Source organism: Mobula birostris, chromosome 5 (genome assembly GCF_030028105.1).
Source record: "Mobula birostris isolate sMobBir1 chromosome 5, sMobBir1.hap1, whole genome shotgun sequence".
Lineage (NCBI taxonomy): Eukaryota > Metazoa > Chordata > Chondrichthyes > Myliobatiformes > Myliobatidae > Mobula > Mobula birostris.
In genome coordinates this window covers 191,128,560-191,150,536 of record NC_092374.1, presented here as the reverse complement: position 1 = coordinate 191,150,536, position 21,977 = coordinate 191,128,560, and the positions used below count along the sequence as shown (strand labels likewise).

General features: G+C 46.7%; 1 protein-coding gene across 1 annotated transcript; it reads right to left on the bottom strand.

The window, feature by feature from the left end:
* Nucleotides 1–2,594: 2,594 nt before the first annotated feature.
* On the bottom strand, nucleotides 2,595–20,537 carry LOC140197403 (nurim-like). Its single transcript, XM_072257361.1, has 4 exons — nucleotides 20,342–20,537; nucleotides 12,392–12,594; nucleotides 9,574–9,750; nucleotides 2,595–4,906 (listed from the first exon to the last, which is right to left on the bottom strand). The coding sequence occupies exons 1-4, from the start codon at nucleotides 20,502–20,504 to the stop codon at nucleotides 4,580–4,582; spliced, it is 870 nt and encodes a 289-aa protein (XP_072113462.1). The 5' UTR covers nucleotides 20,505–20,537; the 3' UTR covers nucleotides 2,595–4,579.
* Nucleotides 20,538–21,977: the final 1,440 nt, after the last annotated feature.

Sequence of the window (21,977 nt, the reverse complement as noted above, 5' to 3'; positions counted from 1 at the left end):
GGTGTGTAAGATGATGAGAGGCATTGATCTTGTGGATAGTCAGAGGCTTTTTCCCAGGGCTGAAATGGCTGCCACAAGAGGGCACAGGTTTAAGGTGCTTGGGAATAGGTACAGAGGAGATGTCAGGGGTAAGTTTTTTAACGCAGAGAGTGGTCAGTGCGTGGAATGGGCTGCCGGCAACGGTGGTGGAGGCAGAAACGATGGGGTGTTTTTAGAGACTTTTGGATAGGTACATGGAGCTTAGAAAAATAGAGGGCTATGGGTAACCCTAGTAATTTCTAAGGTAGGGACATGTTCAGCGCAACTTTATGGGCTGAAGGGCCTGTATTGTGCTGTAGGTTTTCAATGTTTCTATAAAGGGGAGAGGAGCAGTGGTGAGACAGGGGCTGAGAGGTCACAGGTAGAAGACGGAGAGGTGAGGGATGATGGACAGCAGAGAGAGATGGAACTGGAGATAAGGAGCAGGTGGGCCATAGCTGGAAGAAAACATGGAAGAGAAAAGGAGGAGAGGGTGAAGGTGGAGGCAAGGCTTGCATTGCAAAAAGCGGGGACATAAAGCCTATAAGTGGAAAGTGATAAGCAAGGAAGGTTATATGAGGGAAGTTCGGTACTGGAATATCACTCAAGTTTAAATTGGACTGATGTGGATCGTTCACAGTCGAAAAGACTAATGATGGGCAATTAATAGGTTCGGCTGTTTAAACCAATAACAAAAGATTCAGGAAATGAAATGAGTCCGTCAGAACAACAAACAAGGTGAGAGAAGGTGGATAGAAAGCTGGAGAAACCATGGGCGTCAGAGCAGAGAGGGGAAGACTGTTGGGCAGAGTGTCTAAATCAAATCAAAGTGCTGCAATTGATCAATCGATTATCAGTCCAGGATCCAAGCACAGTGACAATCCGCAGGTGACCGCTGGAAGGATTTCCTTTGCTGTCTACTGCTCAGTGCGGTCCCATGGGGACTGACAGTGTGTTTATGTTTTTCTCAATACTTGGATCCTGCATTCAGAACATAGAACACCACGGGACCTTTAGCCCATGATGTCAAATCCAGCCCAACCCATCTGCCTGCATGAGATCCGTATCACTCCATTTCCCCGATGTGGATGTGTCAAAATGCCTCTATCATGTGTGTGGGAGGGTGAGTGATGCCATCATGTCTTCTTGCAACACCTCCCACTTCAGGAACCTAATACTCTGTGTAAAAGGTTTGCCTGGCATGTCCCCAAATAAGGTCACCTTGCACCTTGTTTGTCCACCTGCTCTGCACTTTCTCAGCAACTGTAACACTATGTTCTGGGTTCCCTTGTTGCTTTTCCCTTTTCACTACCTGGACCGATGGCATGACCTATCCGGTTGGCATGCAGAACAAAAACTTTCCACTGTATCTCTGTGCCTGTGACAATAATAAAACAAACTAAAATGTTGTGGTATAAAGGGATCGAAGAATCCAAGTACAACCACGCAAGTAGAAGCCTAATGGAACATTGACCTTTATTTAAGAGGTGTGGAGTATAAGCAGGGAGGGTTTGATGCAACGTTAGAAGCTGCTGGTAAGACTACACCCAGAATACTGTGTGCATTCTTGAAGGAAGGTATGATTACGTGATAGACTTGTGGAAAGTTTCACAGGGTTTCTCCCTGGGGTGAAGGGCCTGACATGCTAAGCAGGTTGGGCCTGCACTTTGGAATTTAGAAGAACCAGAGAGGATCCTACTGGATTGTACAGATTTCTGAGGGGGACTGACAAACTTGGTGCTGGACCGGAGGGGCACCAGGAACTAGGGAGCATACTTTAAGAATAAGGGGTCGTGAGGTAGAAGAGGAATTCCTTCTCTGTGGGTTGTGACTCCTTGGAATTCTCTATCCCAGACAACTGAGGAGGAGGAGCCATTGAACACAATCAAGTTGGAGACTGACTGACATGAACCCCTCACGCAGGTCACTGGGTAGAGAGAGAGAGAGAGAGAGAGAAAGCTGGAAGGTGGTGCTGATACCAAGACTGGATCTGCCATGCTCACAGCAACTGCTGCAGGAGGAGGGTCGAGGGGCTGATTGGCCTCTTTTGTTCTGCTGGTCCATCTGGGTAGGTGTGGAGACGATGTGCAGAATCCAAAATGGCGGGGGGGGGCAGAGGTCACAGTTTAAACACAACAGGTGCCCCTCAGCACAGGGCCAAGTTATTTTCTCTCAATAGGGTTGGGTTCCCTTCCCTTAAACATCAGAGGTGGGGGAATTCTTGCTCAGTGAGGGAGTGAAAGGTTACTACATGGGTGGGAATGATGAGGTTGTAATCAGAGTCAGATAAGCCACATTGTTATGAATTTGTGGAGCAACTTCAGATGTTTAGCTGATCCACCCGTTTGCTTCCCCCTGCCTGAGAGGACTTGGCTGGTGCCCCAAGCTCTCCCTCCACACCAGGGGTTCTTAACCTTTCTTACGGCATGCACCCCTTTGGCAGTCTGGTGAAGCCTATGGACCCCTTCTCAGAATTATGTGTTTAAATATATAAAACAAAATAGACAGGATTACAAAAAAAAAACAATTACGTTGAAATAGTCATCAAAATATTTAAAAACAAATTTCTGATACAGTAACATTTATGTGCTTCTTTATTAATGCATTTAAATAACTACCGTAACTTTGAAGTAGCGATGAGTGACGATTATTTTGCGATATTATAATGTGATATGAAAATACCTGTGAATTCTACTGGTGACAAGGCCACAGATATTGCTGAAACCACAGAGGCTTGTTGCCCACATGCATAATTGAAAAAAAAAGAGAAATTTTTGTTGGAGGTTATTGACTTAAAGATGTAAATTTTATCCCATTAAAATTCATGGACGCCAGGTTAAGAACTCCTGCTCTGTACCAAGACAGAGAAGAGTGTAGCTATTCTCACTGGTGCAGAACTATGGCTAAGAGGCGGTGTAGTTTAAAAAAAAATGCCCGTACACACAGACTTGGTCAAAGTTCTGAACTCTCGGCTGGTGCTGGTTCAAATGTGAAATGCTGAACCGTCGTTGAGATATTTCTGCTGGGTAGCACGGTACTGCAGCGGTTAGCTCAATGTTACTGTAGCACCAGTAACCGGGGTTCAATTCCGCTGCTGTCTGTTAGTTTGTCCGTTCTCCCCGTGACCACGCAGGCCTCTTTCAGGTGCTCCCATTCTCAGCCACATTCCAAGGACGTACGGGTTAGTAGGCCACAAGGGTGTAATTGGGTGGTGTGTGCTTTCTGGGCCGGGAGGGCCTGTTAGTATGCTATATCTCTAAATAAACAAACAAACACATTGTGGTGGTTGATCTGGAAGACATTGAGTTAGGTCACCGTTTAGCTAGGACCAACCAAACAGTCTGCCTAGAATGACTCACCTCATGTTCTCAAATGGCTTAAATGATAACACCTGCTGAGCAAACTCAGTGATCACCACGTACTGTAAATGATGACAAATGTGGACTGGATTACAGATATTACAATTTTTTAATGGATTTGTATCCTTTCCAATAAAACTCAGAATATTCCTCAAGTTCCACAACTCAGTATCCAAAGCAAATGCAGATTTTTCAGCATGATGGGCATATCTTTTTCTAAGGATATGAATCTTTCTCATATAAAAATTCCTATAAAAATATCAAGCTTCTCAACAGTGTTTTTTGCTGCAGTGGGTAAGACAGACATTACAGAGGTTTTCAGAGGCAGGGAGCCCTCAAAACCACAGTTGATCCAGGAATTGCTGTAGGCGGGAGACTTTGGCTCACTCTTCCCAGTTGAAGACAAGTCCCCAGCTGGACTGCGCCAGTCTTGAACCAGCAGGAATCAGTGGTCACGGGTCTGAAACAAGTGGAAAGGTTTGAGGGAAAGCTGAGGAGGACTGATTTCATGTAGAAGGCAGTGGGCATTCTGAATGTCACTGGCTGGACAGTGCGGAGAGGCAGGAATTCTCACTGCGTTTACAAGGATCCTCAGTGGGTACTTGAAGAGTCAGGACATGCAAGGCCACAGATCCCAGGCTGGAAGGCGAGATCAGGCTGGCTGGTTCCTGTGGGACTGTCACCAATCACAATGGGCCAGACGTCATGGGTTACACCTTCCACTGGAGGCGCGAGAGGCCACGGATGCTGGTACCTGGGGCACAGAACAATCTGCTGTGGCAGCGCCGTGACCACTCCCTCCAGCAGGTTGCCTGCTGCACCTTTCACTGGCTCTTCATGTCTGAGCCCGTTAGTGCTGATGGGAGTCTGCCAGCGATAAGGCACAGGGAGGCAGGAATGAGTGCGGGGGAAGGGGTGTAGGCGGAGGAATGGGAGGAGGGTTAAAGGCACATCACCGAGGCAGGATAAGCGCAGTTTTACTCCACGGCAGGAAGGGACCAGGGCGATACGTTGGAAGAGGAAGAGAAATAGCTAAGGAAACCCCCACCGGGCCACTTTTCTCATCGTTTGCACAGCGGAGACCCGCCTGTCTGCTGTCGGGCCTTACAGGTGGTGGCTGAGAAGGTGGGGTGGGGGAGAGAGAGCGAGATGGCAACGAGGCAGAGGCAGTCACTACGACGGACCTTGGGCAGGCTTGTCGGCTACTCCTGGTGCTGTCCGGCTCTGTCCTGTTCAGGCGGGCAGACGCTCGTGCCTCCCGCCTCCTCCTCCCGGGAGAAGATCTCGAACTTCTTGCGGAGCTGCGACCGCAGGTAGCGGTAATCCTGCTGGTCCAGGCCGTGGCCGCAGGTCAGGTAGAGGGTGAGGGTGGCGGAGAGCAGCAGCCGGTCCAGCGGCAGGCTTGGCACCAGCCACAGGATGACCAGGAACTCCAGGAAGACCGGGTGCCGCAGGTGGCCGTAGAGGCGCTGGGCCCTCTGCGACTTCAGCTCCATCGGGTGCCCGAGGGCGAGGCAGTGGTAGTAAACCTGTGGGAGGGACAAGAGGGTAAAGCACTGACCACACTGCAGGAAGGAGTGTCGCTTTGACCAAACCCTTTCAAACTCTGGAGGGGAGCACTGAGCAGGGTGTTACCAGCAACAGTTAACACAGGTTTGTTCATCCTCCCCATGGATTTCCTCTGGGTGCTCCAGTTTCCTCCCACTGTCCGCAGATTTACCTGTTACTAGGTTAATTGCTCATTGAAAATTGTCCCCTACTTAGGGCCAAATTGGTGGAAGGGTTTGTTCCGTGCTGTGTCGCTAAATTATCGACTTTTCAGACCGAGAACATTTGTCAGGACTGGGAAGGAAGAGGGAAGAAACCAGAATAAGGTGGTGGGGTGAGGGGAAGGGGTACAAGCTGGCAGGTGAGACCGCCTGATCCTGATCTGATGAGTACTGTGTGGCCGCTACTCTGGATCTTCAGCATTCCTTGTGATTCTCTCTCTTGTGCCAGTTCCTCATTGTCCTCAACCTTTCAACTACTTACCTACCTCCACCTCAAATGTATCCAACAATCGGACACTGTACCTTGGTGTGCACCATTGAGGAAATCTTCGAAAGGCGGCAGCCCTCGTGAACCATCCAGAACACGCCCTCTTCTCACTACGTCCATTAGGAAGCTGCTAGGGGAGCCTGAAGGTCCACACTCAACGTTTTAGGAATGGGTCCTCCCCCTCCACCATCGGATTTCTGAACAGACAATGAAACCACGTACGGCTGCACACTACACTGCTTTCTTCTTCACTCCTTAACCATTTAAAATATTTATTATTCCAACAGTTTTTTAAAAACATACTACTGCCACAAAACAACAAATTCCATGACATATGTCAGCGATCATAAACCCAATTCTGATTCATTACAATATAAAAGCACAATTTATCATCCTCAGGGACAGAGAATTCCAAGGATTCATTACCTTCTGAGAGAAGAAATTGTAGTTTTAGATGACCAGACCCCTCTCTCTTTTAACTCTGTCCTTATGCATGTGTCTCTCCCACCAGTGGAAACACCTTAACACCTCGCCTGAAAGAGCAGATGGGCTGGGATTGTTTTATTTTCAACAGAGGAACTTCTTACTACAATCCCCCCAAACCCCACCCAGTCACCTTCCACCTCAGCTGGTCTCACCAGCTTGCACTCCTTCCCCTCACCGACCTTATTCTGGCCTCTGCCCCCTTCCTTTCCTGTCCTGATGAAGGGTCTTGGCCCAAAACGTTGACTGTACATTCCCCTCAACAGATGCTGCCTGCCTGGCTGAGTTCCTCCAGCATTTTCTGTGTGTTGTAAAGAAAGGCAGTTAAGGTGTGGAAAATACTGGGGGGGGGGGGGCAAGATTGAGCTCACCTGCCTTTGTTGAGGCGTCAAAACTAGAGCTGTCGATTGTATTAAAGATTAAAGAGGAGATGAGAACCTGGGTGTCCTTACACACACGTTGCTGAAAGCCAGAATGCAGAAATGATTTATTGCGTTTATTGGCCAATGGTCTATCGGCTGGGTGGTGAGATGGAAGTACATGTCTCCCAAAGCATGTGCAAGGTGAGCCTTCTCTCCCCTAGCCTGCAGGTCACCACTGGCCAGGTGTAGCACCTGCTTGGCTCCTCCACCCCGATCAGGGGCAGGTGAAGCCATGGGAGCCGGTGGTGGGTGGTCGTGAGTCGCTGGTGCAAATCACAAGTCCCGGTTACGTGACCACTGACGCCAGGCAGACAATCTCCAAAGAGTATTGATAATGGCCGGTCCTGATGACGGGTCTCTGCCCGAAACGTCGACTGCGCTCTTTTCCATAGATGCTGTCTGGCCTGCTGAGTAGTGTGCATGTGTTGCTTGGATTTTCCAGCATCTGCAGGTTTGTGACTGCGTGCAGCTTTGGTCTCCTTTTGAGGAAGGATCTCGTTTCTTTATTTTTTTTTTCCATTTACAGATCCAGCACGGTGACAGACCCTTCTGACCCAATGAGCCTAATTAAATCCAGGAGAGCAATTAATCTCATAGCCCGTACGTCGTTGGAACGTGGGAGGAAACCCACATGGTCACGGGGAGAACGTACAAGCTCCTTACAGACAGCGGCGGGAAGTAAACCTGGGTCGCTGGCGTCGCAACGGCGTTACGCGAACCACCGCGATACTGTGCGGCTGTTGCTTGAAGGATGCTCACCAAGGTTCATCAGATTGAGCGTCGGGAGTTTGGGTTAACTTGGCTTTTATTTGTCAGACTTTAGCAGAAGGGCAAGTTGGTTTATTATTGTCACAGGTACTTTGTTTTGCATTCCATCCACACAAATCATTTCATCACATCTGTACCTCAAGGTAGTACAAGGGGTAAACAATAACAGAAAGCTGATTACAGAGGAAGTGCAGTGAATGAGAGAGAATTTTATCGAAACCTCTTCCTTTGTCAGATCAGGGCACTCAGGAGGTTGGAGGATATGGGGTTGGGTACGTAGGACTGCACGTGGGAAAGTCTTTTCCCCCCAGGCAGTGGTGATTTTGTGGAAATCTTCACTGTAGAAAGCAGTTGCAGCAAAAATCAATGAACGTATTCATGAAGGAATTAGACTAATTTTTTTAAGGGTAAAGGGGTGAAGAGGTATGGACAGAAAGCAGAAAGTGCTTACTGAATTTGGAAGATCAGGGCTCAACTTTATTCGCCATAACTTGTATGAGGGATTTGTCGTGGTGCATTGGCCAGGGCACAACATGCAACAACAAAAAAAAAACAACATCCAACAATTACAAAGAAAAACAAATTATATAAAAAGAAATAAGGCTAAAGTATCGATATGCATTAAAATGTGAATAAATACATAAACGAATATTTATAATGTAAACAGCAGTAGGGGAATTGTTATGGGGAAAAGGTAGACAGGTGGAGATGAGTCTATGGTCAGATCAACCGCAATCTTATTGGATGGCGGAGCAGGCTCGATGGGCCAGATGGCCTACTCCTGACCCTACTGTGATTAGCCATGATTGCATTGAAGGGAAGAACAGACTCAAAGGGCTGAACGGCCTTATTCCCCTTCCCACCTTCTCATGCGGAGGGTGGTCAGGATCTGGAATTCAGAGCCTACAAGGGCAGTGGGGGCAGAGATCCTCATCCCTGCCTGCACGCGTCCCTGAAGAGCTGCCACCTGCAGGCTTTGGGCCCAGTACCGGTGGGGGATGAAGCTCGGCAGCACCTAATGAACAGGAACCAATATGATGGGTCAAATGGCCTCCTTCTGTGCTTTAAACCTTCTGATTTGGGAATGTCTGTATGCTGTCAATCCACCCAGCTCCAGCAAGCTGGGTTAAACATTATCTCCACTCCTACTGACATCCACTGCTCCCTATTTACTCTCTGCTAATTTTACTGTCTCAGTGGCAAAGAGAACGATTCAGAAAGGATCAAGGGATCCTTCCTGTTGGAAAGTGGAGAAGATCTGAATGGAACACTCGAAGTGTTGTAAGAGTTTTGAGGCATTCATTAAAACATCTTATTTCTAACAGAACCAGAATCAGGTTTATTTGTTAACTTTGTGGTAGCAGTACAATGCAATGCATGGTAGCATAGAAAACAAAACTGAATTACAAAACGCACATATATGGAAAGCTGAGAAGTGTTTAATTCGTCATAAAAACTGGGAAAGCACGAGATCCTTTCCCATGTATGTCAAATAGTTACACTTAATAGGTAGTGCAAAAACAGAAATGAAAAGTAGTGAGGCGGTGTTCATGATTTAACTGTCCATTCAGAAACTGGATGGCAGACAGGAAGAAACTGTTCCCCAATCATTGAGTGTGTGCCTTCAGGCTTCTGTACTTCCTTCCTGATGGTAACAGTGAGAAGAAGGCATTCTCTGGGTGGTGGTACAGTCAGTGACTTGTAACTCAAGGCTAGGTGTGAGTGACTGGCAGACGGAGTGGAATCAATGGGCACCTTTACTCACAGGTTTGATAAAAGGACTGATTTGGAACTTTCTGTTCCCTGTAACGTCTGTTTTATTTGCAAACATGCAAATTAAAACAGAAATCCCAAAACTCCAGCCGGTGGCCCAGTGTAAACCATGTTCTCATAGAGAGGTACAACATGAAAAAGGCCCTTCGGCCCACTGGGCCCATGCTGACCATCAAGCACCCATTTACCCTAACCCTACTCTGGCTGATTTTGTTCTCATCAACTCCCCCTCCACCCCCCAAACCAGGTTCCACCGCTCAGCTACGCACCAGGGGCACTTCACAGCGGCCAATTAAACCATCTGCTTGTATATCTTTGTGACGTGGGAGGAAATCAGAGCACCTGGGAGAAACTCGCTCAGTCACAAGGAGAATGAGTAAACTCTACACAGAGGCCGGGATTGAACTCAGATTTGTTTTAGTGCCGCTGTCCAAAGATGTGCCACGCCCATACCAATGCCATAGAGACCCACTAGTCCTGTCGCATACTACACTGCGCCAGAACTGGATGCCTTCTGGGATTCTGTTGGTTACGTACAATTTAATCCTCCCAAACGGGACAGAGATTTTCCTGCATAGATCGGGTTGCTTTTCACGGCAGACGCACACAGCAGACTCTCAGTACGATTGGTCTCTTGTTACACCGAGCATCTATAGCCAATACTGGGGTGTTATAACCGGGCCCTGCGGACTTATCAACAGCCTGCCACCCACCTGCTTGAGGCCCATCAGCTCGGCGTAGTCGAAGATGAGGACAATGCTGAAGATGATCAGCCAGGCGATGGTGTGAACAATGAAACAGATGAGTGGGAACCAGGTAGCCCAGGGCTCCCTGCAGACGTCCCACAGGAAGGGGGCATTCCGGATCGGCTTCCAGCACCCCATCAGCAGCTGTGGGAGAACAGAGACGATTAGACTGGGGAGGTAGAGCAGGCAAATGCCAGGACACTCATAGTAATCTGATGTTGTAGGATCTGAGATTTCCTTTATAGTGAGTGGAGAAATGTACAGGGGGACGTCGGGGGCAATTCTCCCCCCCCCACCCCTCTCTATACCAAGAGTGGTAAATGCACTGCCAGGACTGGATACGTTAGGGGTATTTGAAAGACTCTCAGATAGGCACACGGAGGAAGGAAAAATGGAAGGCTATGTGGGACAGAAGGTTTTGATCTCGGAGTAGGTTAAAAGATTGGCACAACATTGTGGGCCGAATAGCCTATACTATTCTATGTTATAATTGGAGATTCTGTATAATATTAATATGGAACAATACTCCATTACAATAACTGTACATAGAACAGTACAGGCCCTTCAGCCCACATTGTTGGGCTGACCTATACAAACCTACTCCACAATCAACCTAACCCTTCCCTCCTACACAGCTGATAACCCTCCATTTTTCTTTCAGCCTTGTGTCTATCTAGGAAGTTTTCAAATGTCCCCCTCAGTGCCACGAGCGGCTGTGGAGGTCAAGTCATTGTGTGTATTTAAAGCAGAGATAGATAGATTCTTGATTAGCCAGGACATCAAAGGGTCTGGGGAGAAAGCAGGGGAGCGGGGAAGACTGGAGGAATTGGATCAGCCCACGATTGAATGGCGGAGCAGATTTGACGGGCTGAATGGCCTACTTCTGCTCCTATATCTTACGGTCTTATGTTATAATATGCAAGTACCTATTACACTGAATGTATAGTATTGTTCTGTCAGAATACAAACAAAATCCTGCTATTTTGCAATATAATATTATAAACATAATACAGTGGATACTGGTTAATTGGAGCAGCAATTTATTTGAGACAACTCAAAGAACAAAGTTTCATAGTACTGGTAGTATTTTAATTTGTTTGGTATTTCATTTGAGTATACAATCTGATGCACAGATTGATTAAAAAAAACCTTTTTAACCATTTCCATGAAACCGGCTAATTGAGGCAGCCACATAATTTGAACCAAAATGTACCAGTGTTGATGTGTCCCAATTAACTGGAATCCACAGTATGGAGACAACCTAACAACATCTGTAAATATGCTAACATACACAATTGCAATATTACAGCAACTCCAGAGCATATTTTGTGCTGTCAGAATAATGTTGGTGGAACATTCTCAAATTGGACAGTGTGTATTATATTGACTTTAAATGTTGTAATTTGGTTAATTTATTTAATATTTGATCGGAGTGACATATCTGATATGGAATGGTGTTACTGTGACAGTTATACACAGGCTGAACACCCCTTATCCAAAATCTAAAAACCTCCGAAATATGATTTTTTTTAAAGTGAGTGCCAACACAAATAGAAAATTCCATAAGATGCTGGGAAAGCTCTCTACACATCAGGCAGTTCTGAGAAGTGAACAGGAGTTAATGAAAAATAGAAAAACACTGTATAAGGTGTAAAATAAAGATCTCGAGCATATATTGAAAGAGTGGATTCCTTAGCGTCGGGACCAGAAAAAATTGGATTTCTGTTGGCAGGAATTTGAGAAAAGGCGGAACGGTACATTTTTAAAGATTTGTGGTGATAAAGCATCTGCCGATCAGGAAGTAGCAGAGAAATTCATTGACGGATTTCCCAAGATTGACGCTGCTGAAAATCTAACACGCTGAGTGTTTGCATCTGTACACAGGCATGATGAACAAATGTAAGGCAGAGACCGGTTACTGACAGCACGTAATTGCATGGTCAGGAATGATGGCGATGCTAAACAGTCATGGACTGCTGAGGTAGAGGTAGCTTACCTTTCTGATGGTTCAACGTACACATTATAGTTTCGTGCACAAAATTATTAAAATATTTCACAAAACTACCTTTAGGGTGTATGCATAAGCTCTATATGTAATGTAATGCAAAGGGACTTTGTGTGTAGACTTGGATCCCATCCCAAAGGTATCTCATTATACAGCGGCAAATATTCCAATATCCAAGCGTTTTGGTTAAGGATAACCTAATCTTTATGGTTAATGTGATTTACTGTGCCACACTGTAGCATAAGAACGCTGGTGGAATAAAATCACTGATGATCTGTGATGCAGGCGAAGGCCACATAATGGTACGGCAGTATCCAGACAGCCAGCTCTGCACAACAAGCAGTGAGGTGTTTCACTGTCTCTTTAACAGCCTAGGCTCTGGGTTAGGTTTTTGTTGTAGGAGAAGACACAGGAGATTGAAAGCCCAGACCTCTACAATCTAGAGCAGCTTCAGCCCCACTGATGTCAGACTTCTGAACCGATTTCCTCGTTCACACCCACTTCCCGGTGATGCTGCCACATTCTCAGGCTCTCAATTCTACCTTTCTCGATTATTTTGTTATCGTCCCTGCAGTGCAGGACGTAGTGTGGGCTCTGCGACCAGCCAATGCTGCCCCCTGCAGTGCAGGAGGTACACTGTGGACAAACGTGGGTTTGCCAGTGCTGCCCCCTACAACATCGGAGGTATAGAGTGGGCACTGGGACCACCCAGTGCAGGAGGCTCAGTGTGGACCCGCTGACCACCTACTGCTGACAGGACGGAAAGCTGAGTCACTTTACCCGCAGCGAGGCGGCTGTACAGAAGACGTAGAGCGATCGCTGGAGCACTCCGAATGCGGCCAGTGTCCAGTTCTTCACGGTCTCCATTGCCATGAGGCTGTGCTGCAGAATGAAGATGAAGAGGAGTGCCAGGTTGAAGAGGAGGGTCAGGAGAACGTTCCGGTCTGTGAGGGCAGACCCCCAATCCGCATGTTCACGAGCATCTAGGAGAGTGATCACAGTGGGTCAGGCAGTATCAGACTGGCTGTCTTATTACGCAAAACTTTGCTCAAGTCAAGTCCATTGTCATACGCACAATTACAACGAGCTACAGATACAAAGAAAATCTTTCTTGCTCAGCATCATTGGCAGACAGGTATAGTAAACAATTGTCTGTCTTATCTGGTTCCACGTCCAAGACAGCTTCTACCCTGCTGTTGCAGGAAAGCAGCATCCATTATTAATGACGTCCACCATGACTTCTTATTGCTGCCATAAGGATCTACAGGAGCCTCAAGTCCCACACCACCAGGTTCAGGAACAGTTATTAGAATACAACCACCAGGCTCCTGAACCAGAGGGGATAACTTCACTCACCTCAACACTGAACTGATTCCCCAACCCACAGGCTCACTCTTAAGGACTCTACAGCTCATGTCTCAATATTTACTGCTTATTTATTATCATTACTATTTATTTTTTCATATTTGCACTGTTTGCAGTCTTTAGCACATTGGTTGTTAGTCTGTCTTTGTCATGTGCAATTATTCACTGATTCTACTGTGTTTCTTTATATCTACTGTGAATGCCCACAAGAAAAATGAATCTCAGGGTAGTATAGTGACATATCTGCACTTTGATAATAAATTGGCATTGAACTTTGAAATATTAAGCAGCTCCCTAGTACAATACGTTGGACTCTTAACCTCACGATCATTAACATTCTGACACTTTACTGTTTTCCTGCACTGCACTTTCTCTATGACTTACACTTTATTCTGCATTCTGTTATTGTTTAATCTTATCCTGCCCTAACGCACATATTTGATCTGTACGAGAAGTATGCAAGACAAGTTTTTCAATGTATCTCTGAACATTCTCCACCTCGGTTCCATCGACTCTACAGACACGAGGCAACACAATAGGGTAGTGGGGAACGCAATGTTTTACAGCGTCACCTATTAGGATCAGGGTTCTATTGCGGACTGTAAGGAGTTTGCATGTTTTCCCGTGACTGCGTGGGCTTTCTCCCACAGTCCAGCTGCACGGGGTCAGGGTCAGGGTCAGTGAGTTATGGACACGCTGTGCTGGCACTAGAAACATGGTGATACTTGAGGGCTGACCAGCATGCTCCTCGCTGATTGGATTTGGTTGGACGCAGATACGCATTTTCACTGTGTGTTTCGACTTACATTCAAGATACAGGAACTTAATGTTATTTCCAGTACACAAGTGTGAGAGAGAAAGAAATAATTGTTACTTTGCATATGATGCAACACACAAAAAAAACACTAAGATAAAGAACACAATTAAAAAAACACAATAAAGATAAATACATAAGATACAGTAGCTTAAATACATAGATTGATTGTACGTCCATAAAGTGACGCATGGCACAGGACTGTCTGACAGGAAACAATGAAGTAGTGGTGTTTGGGGTGTGAAGGGGTGGGCTAGCGGGGAGAGGTTACTGCTCGGAGAAAGTAACCGCCTTTGAGTCTGGTGGTCCTACATAGCCTCGTCCCAGATGGAAGAGGGACAGACGGTCTGCGGTGGGTGTTACTGGCCTTTTCCCAGCATTTTTCTGTATATATTTCCTTGATGGGGGCTGGGCTGGTGCCAGAGATGCATTGGGCAGTTTTGACTACCCATTGTAGAGTCTCCTTGTCTGCCGTCGTGCAGTTTCTGTACCATGTAGTTGGTTAGGATGCTCTCTACTAGATGTCTGTAGATAGCTGCGAGTATAGGTGCCACTGGTTCTCATCAAATCCCACTGCTGCCTCTCTCTCTCTCTGGAAGAGGTGACCGAGTGTTGTGTATCTAAGTTTGCTGATAATACTAAATTGAGTCAAAAAGCAAATTGTGCAGAGGATACGGAGAGTCTGCAGAGAGATATAGATAGGTTAAGTGAGTGGGTAAGGGTCTGGCAGATGGAGTGTAATGTTAGTAAATGCGAGGTCACCTACTTTGAAAAGAAAAATGAAAGTTAATTACTGCTGCTGACACCCTTCAACAGGACCTTGGCCCAGAACGTCGACTGCACTCCTTTTCACAAATGCTGCCTGGCCTGCTGAGTTCCTCCAGCTGCGTGTGTGTGTGTGTGTGTGTGTGTGTGTATGTTTTTGTGTACCTAGTGCTGCCCCCTGCAGCCCAGGAGGTACATCGTAGACCCAGTGCTGCCCCTGCAGGGCAGGAGGTTCAGTGTGGACCCCGTAACCACTCGTGGTAATTCATGATTAGAGTCCGGTCTGTGTTTGACTCCAGCTCAGGAGGACCAAAACGAGGACTGAGTAAGTCTGCTGCTCCTCTACTGCTGGAGGATGGGTGTAGAGTTTGTGCAGATAGAAAGCCAATGAATCAGGGCCTGGTATTTCTCTGGTTCTGCCAGTCCTTGAACAGTGCCTCGAGCACCAGAGGGATTATCTGGAGTGTTTAATTGCCCACTACTGATCTCCAGTGGTGTTGGCAATACATCACATTCTGCAATGGTTGCTTTTTGCTGGATGGGCAAGTTGAAGAAAGGCCAGCACCTGCCCACTCTACCCCATCTAGAGTCATAGTATTAAACAAGATGGATACAGGCACTTCAGCTCAACTTCTCCATTCTGACCAACCTGTCTACCTGAACTAGTTCACCAGCCTACGTTTGACTTGTATCTCTCTAAACTTTTCCTATCCGTGTACGTACATATACAAAAGTTCTAATTGTGCCCACCTCTAACACTTCCTCTGCCACCTTGTTCCACATACCCACCACTCTCTGTGTGAAAAAGTTATCCAACAGAACCCAGCTTTCCCTTTGCACCTTAATCTATACCCTCCAGTCTTCCCTCGGGGGCAAAGGCTGTGACCATCTTCCTGATCTACATCACTCATGGTCTAATACACTTGTACCATAACGTTCTACGTTACAGGCCCTTTGGCTCACAATACTGCATCAACATTTTAACCTTCTCTAAGATCAGTCTAACCCATCCCTCCCACATAGCCCTCCATTTTTCTATCATCCATGTGCCTATCTAAGAGTTTCTTAAATATCTCCAACGTATCTATCTCCACTACCACTCCTGGCAAAGCATTCCACACACTCACTACGCTGTGTTTAAAAAAAAAATACCTCTGACATCCCCCCTATATTTTCCTCTAATCAACTTAAAATTTTCAAGGAACACACTCAAACTGCTGGAGGAACTCAGCAGGCCAGGCAGCATCTGTGGAAAAGAGTAAACAGTTGACATTTTGGACAAAGACCCTTCATCAGGACTGGAAAGGAAGGGGGGGGGGGAGGTTGCAGAATAAAAAGGTGGGGGGAAGAGGAAAGGGGGCAGCTGAACGGTGACAGGTGAAGCCAGGTGAGTGGGAAAGGTCAAGGTCTGGAGAAGAAAGAATCTGACAGGCAAGGAGAGTGGACAATAGGAGAAAGTGAAGGAGGAGAAACCTTGAAATTTTGCCCCCTTGTATTAGCAATTTCCACCCTGGGACAAAGTCTCTAGCTGTCCACTCGACCTACGTCTCTTATTGTCTTGTATACCCCTATCCCCTCAGCAACCCATAGTCCAGGGGAAAGGCCCCTGCCTACCCAGAATCACCTTACAACTTAAGCCCTGCAGTCGTAGGAATATCCTTCTGAACTTTCTGGCCTGGTGACTCCCTTCCTACAGCTGTATAAGTCATCGCTGAGCATCGTGTGCAGTTCTGGGCGACCAACATCTTATACAGTTCCAATAACAAGTCCTAAGTTTTGAACTCTGGTTTAGGAATGATATTGTGAGGCTCACTTTTGGCCAGCTTTGTATCAATCCAATGTTTGATATCACCTCGTTGGTAACTCCAAACAGAAATAGTGCAAGTTTACTGGGAGGTTAGTGCTTACTGAATGCTGGAGGGTTACGAGCAACCGCACTGCCTAGCACTGTCTTGGTGATTCTGAAGGTCAGCTTCAGGCTGGAAGTGCTTGCTGTGGTCCAAGAGCCCAGGGTCAGTGTTTGCCCACTGCTGCACTCCACAGTGGCAGAGGAGGAGCATTGACTCTGTACTTGCCTCTGTTGCTCAATGGAAGTTAAGAGTAGATTTTGTGCTAATTGAGAAGTTGGCACCCAGCATGAAGGACTGTCTCCATTCAGGACATGGCCGGTTCTCATTACTACCATCGGGGAGGAGGTACAGGAGCCTGAAGACGTACAAACAACTTTTTAGGAACAGTTTCTTCCCCTCCATGGATTCCCCATCAGACTTCTGAATGGTCCAAGAACACTACCTCAATATTTAGCTGTCATTTTTCACTTTTTAGACAGATATCCTTATTGTAACATACAGTTTTTTTTTGTACTGTACTGTTGCTGCAAAGCAACAAACTGCACAACTTACAGAACTGTGCAAAAGTCTTGGGCATGTATATACAGTCAATGTGAAGCAGAGCACTTGTAAATCTGGGAGCAAAGGGCGTTGGGAACGGTGAGGGTGGTGCGGGTGCTGACACATCCAGCCCTGAGACACCAGCCAAGGTTATTTCATTCCAAACAATTGCTTTATTGATCATTACAGAATGTCTCTCTGGTGCTCCCCGCTCCCTCCCCTCTTCTCAACCATGATTCCCCTCTCCCTGCCCCTTTCCCACTCTCAGTCTGCAATAGAGAGCCAAATCAGAATCAGGTTTATCATCAATCACCAACGTCATGAATCTGTGTTTCAGTTTGTGGAAGCTAACTGTGCGATACATAAAATTACTACAGCACAAACGTCTTCAGCACTCTCACTGTGTATGTGTGTCCAAGACTTCTGCACAGTACTGTGTGTCACTGATAACAAACCCAATTCTGACTAATTTTTGTAAAAATCATTACTGTTTTTTTATGAGTACTGTTTATCTGATGCTCTGAGCCTGTGACGCTGCCGTAAGATTTTCATTGCACTGTGCAAACACGTACTTGTGCAGATGACAATTGACTTGAGAAAGGGTGAGCAGATTCAGGTTCCTGGGTGTCAGCACCTCAGATGACCAAGGTTTGCCCAACACACAGATGATTCAGCATGTCACTGAAGGCTCTCGACAAACCTCCGCAGATGTACAGTGACTGGCTGTGTGGTATTGGAACACTAACACACAGGAACCCGAGCGGGTGGGCACAGACAGTTCTATCCCAGCTACAGCTCTCCCTACCACCAGGGGCATCTATAAGAGTCGATGTCTCAGGAAGCAGCATCTGAAATCAGAATCAGGTTTATTATCACCGGCATGTGTCTTGCAGTTTGTTAACTGAGCAGCAGCAGTTCAATGCAAAATATAAAAGAGGAGAAAAAATAACAATAAATCAATTACAGTATACGTATATTGAATAGATTAAAAACCAGAAATAATATATACTGAAAAAGTGAGGTAGTGTTCACAGGTTCAATGTCCATTTAGGAATTGGATGGCAGAGGGGAAGAAGCTGTTTGTGAATCACTGAGTGTGTGCCTTCAGGCTTCTGTCCCTCCTACGTGATTTAACAGGGCATCCCCTGGGTGGTGCTGGAGTCATGGACCCCCACCATCCAGGCGTGCCCTCTCTTCGATGCTGCCATTAGGCGGGATGTTCAGAAGCCTGAAGACCTACAAGGTTCAACAATAGCTTCTTCGTCACTGCCATCAGGTCTTGATAAACCTGAACAAGACGACAGACAAAATATTTTCTCTCTCCCTCAATGTTGCAAAACTGTCTTTTTAAAAAAAATTATTTTGCATGCATGTACAAGTTGTGTTAACCTTATCTCAATTGCCCTTGTCTTGCAATGTACTGTGCTGTTGCTGCAAAAAAGCAAATTTTCATGGCATTTATCTAGCAGGTGTGTGTTCCCATGGCAACAATAAACTTTGAACCAATGCTGTGGAGATATTTTTCTAACTTTGGCCACCACTGCCCCCTGCAGTACTGGGGTGGTAGTGTCCACAGAAGGTTGTAGACAGCAGTCACCCCACCACTCTTCAAAAAGCAATGCCTCAACAAGGAAACACCTACCATTAATGACCCCCATCACCTTGGACATGCCCTCTTCTCACTGCTACCATCAGGGAGGAGGTACGGGAGCCTGAAGGGACACACTCAGCATCTTAGGAACAGTCTTTTCCCCCTCCACCATCAGATCTCTGAACAGTCCATGAATACTACCTCACTATGTTTCTGTCTTTCTGCACAATTTATTTTTAAATATTTCTTATTGTAAGTGATAGCAATTTTATTTTATAGATTGAAATGTACAGCTGCCACTGACAACACACGTCAGTGATTTGGCCCATTAGGGCTCGAGTGCTGGAGTTCACCTGCCTGCGGCTGTCTCCACACTGCTGAAGGTTCAGCTTTGAGGGAGATCTGCCTTCGGCAGCACTGGACTGACAAGATTTGGTTATGCGCCAGTTGCTGCCTTGCACAGCATTGAAAGGGCTTCATCTGTATCTGCACCTGCCCTCTGACAGCCAGAACCACATCTAGCAACTGCTCTCTGTTGCGCGACAGGCCACGTGCTTTGTGACGTTCACTCTTGGCTGCTCAGTGAAGGGGCATATCTGGTATCTCCCCTTGCTGTTCCCAGTGTGGATCCCTGGTATCTGACATCTGTCTTCAGAAGATCCAGGAGCAGAGTGAGGCCACTCGGCCCATCAAGCCTGCTCTGCCATTTCATCATGGCTGATCCATTTCCCTCTCAACCCCAAACTCCTGCCTTCTCCCCATATCCCTTCATGCCTTGACCAATCAATAAAGTATCGACCTCTGCCTTAAATACCCATAAAGATTTGGCCACTGCAGCTGCCTGTGGCAAAGAATTCCACAGATTCACACCTCTTGCTAAAGAATTTCCTCCTCATCTCCGTTCTAAAAGGATGCCCCTCTATCCTGAGGCTGCGTCCTCTGGTCCTAGACTCCTCCACCACTGGAAACATCCTTTCCGCATCCACTCTATCGAGGCCTTTCACCATTCGATAGGATTCAATGAGGTCACCCCTCATTCTTCTGAATTCTAGCGTGTTAGAGGACCAGAGCCATCAAATGCTCCTTGTATGACAGGCCTTTAAATCGCAGAATCATTTTCATGAACCTCTTTTGAACCCTCTCCAATGTCAGCACATCTTTCCTTTGGTAAGGATCCCAAAAAATGCTCATATTACTCGCCAGTGCTTTATAAAATCTCAACATTACACCTTTCTTTTTATATTCCAGTTTTGAAATGAATGTTATCATTGCTTTTGCCTTCCTCACCACAGACTCAACTTGCAAATTAGGGAATCCTGCACGAGGACTCCCAGGTCCCTTTGCACCTCAACTTTTCAGCTTCCACTGCCTTTTATTTCTTCATGACTCAAGAGGAGGCCATTCAGCCTCCTGATGTGCTGATGGGCACGCTCCCTGCCCCGCTGCCGCCCCCTGCAGGTGTGGTGGAGCAGATCACGCTCCCCTGCTCACAGCTGCCTCCTGCACTGCTGGACGACCACCATCCACTCCCGTTCTTCTGTCGCTCCCTGCAAGACGGGAGAAGCAGCACTCAGTCTCACCCCTCTCCTACCCCTTGGAGGGAGGGCTGGATGACCACCTCCCACTCCCGGCTCCTGCAGGGCCGGAGAAGCAGTGTGCACCATCTCCCTGCGCTGTGCTCTCTCACAAGATCTATGCCGCAAAAACAGATCAGCTCCATTGATTCCAACTCCTGGTCACCGGTCCGGAGCCGCCTTCTCCCACCCGCCAACCATTGCCTCCCAGTTAGTTCCCGCCTCTCCCACCTGTTTCCGAATTTACTTCAGCTGCTGTCGCTCCCGGACTCCCACTCTCCCGGTAAATCTGCCGCAGGGAAATGAAAGTCATGAACTCCACCGTACTCCAAGATACGAAAATAAAATTAGCTAGCGACACACAAACGAGAAAAGCAGACTGGAGCACAGCCATAGCAACGCCAGAAACCCTTCCGGGTTATTGGGCGGTTTCCCGCCTTCTTCAGAAGCACCCGAGCCTGCGCAGCAGTACACAACTATAGTGAATAATACACATTCTGAGGCGCAGGGCAGTTTGGGAATAGATAGTGGCCATTGCGGCATCCAGCTTGACGATACCTGAAACTTTTAGGTAGTTTTTTCCCGTACAATTAAAGAGCCTCAAATTCAAGCTATTACAAATGGAACACATTTTAGAAAGAAGATAGTGTGGCTTTCATAGGGTGATGTAAAGAGATTCCAGAGTAAGAGACAACAGCCATAAAATTAGAATTACGGATTAGGGAATGATTATGGAAGTACCTCAGAAGGAAAGGATGCTTAATATCAGGAAAACAACTGTTGAATTTGACGGGAGATCGTTTAAGGATAGCGATGAGTCAACTTAGTCCTTCTAACTGGAATGTTTTGTGTTGCTGTTGAGTAATGTAATTACGCTCTACGATAGAATAATTTATCGAGCACAGAGAAAGGATTTTACTTTATTGTATCTTGCCTTTTCTATGTTTGTTCATCATGTTCCATGTTGTATGATGTAGCTGATCATGGTCTTTCCATGATCATAAGTATTCTTGGCAAATTTTTCTACAGAAGCGGTTTGCCATCGCCTTCTTCTGGGCAGCGTCTTTACAGAACAGGTGACCCCAACTATTATCAACACTCTTCAGAGGTTCACAAACAAGAGAAAGTATGCAGATGTTGGAAATCCGAACAATTCACGCACACAATGCTGGAGGGACTCAGCAGGCCAGGCAGCATCTATGGAAAAAAGCACAGTCGATGTTCTGGGTCGAGACCCTTCGGCAGGATTAGAGGGAAAAAAATGAGTAGTAGATTTAAAAGGTGGGGGAGGGGAGAGATAGGTGAAACCAGGAGTGGGAGGGATGAAGTAAAGAGCTGGGAAGTTGATTGGTGAAAGAGAGACAGAGCTGGAGAAGGAGGTGTCTGATAGGAAAGGACAGAAGACCATGGAAGAAAGAAAAAGGGGGAGGAGTACCAGAGGGAGGCGATGGGCAATCAACGGGATAAGGTGAGAGAGGGCAAAGGGATGGGGAATGGTGAAGGAGAGGTGGGGGGAGGGGATGGAGACATCACTGGAAGTAGAAATCAATGTTCATGCCATCAAGTTGGAGGCTACCCAGATGGAATATCAGGTTGCTTCGTTGAGCACCTACGCTCCATCCACCAGAAGAAGCAGGATCTCCCAGTGGCCACCCATTTTAATTCCACTTCCTGTTCTCATTCTGATATGTCAAACCATGGCCTCCTCTAGTGTTGCGATGAGGCCACACTCCGGTTGGAGGAACAACACCTTATATTCTGTCTGGGTAGCCTCCAAACTGATGGCATGAACATCGACTTCTCAAACTTCCGGTAAATGCCCCTCCACCCCGTCCCCCCATCTCCACCACTTTCCTTCGACATTCCC

Coding starts and splice junctions, on each gene's coding strand:
- LOC140197403 (XM_072257361.1), bottom strand. CDS start 20,504: ATGGCTGTGCTCCAGTCTGCTTTTCTCGTTTGTGTGTCGCTAGCTAAT. Junction 12,595..20,341: donor TGAAGTAAATTCGGAAACAG/GTGGGAGAGGCG, acceptor TCACTCTCCTAG/ATGCTCGTGAACATGCGGAT. Junction 9,751..12,391: donor GTACAGCCGCCTCGCTGCGG/GTAAAGTGACTC, acceptor GTTCTCCCACAG/CTGCTGATGGGGTGCTGGAA.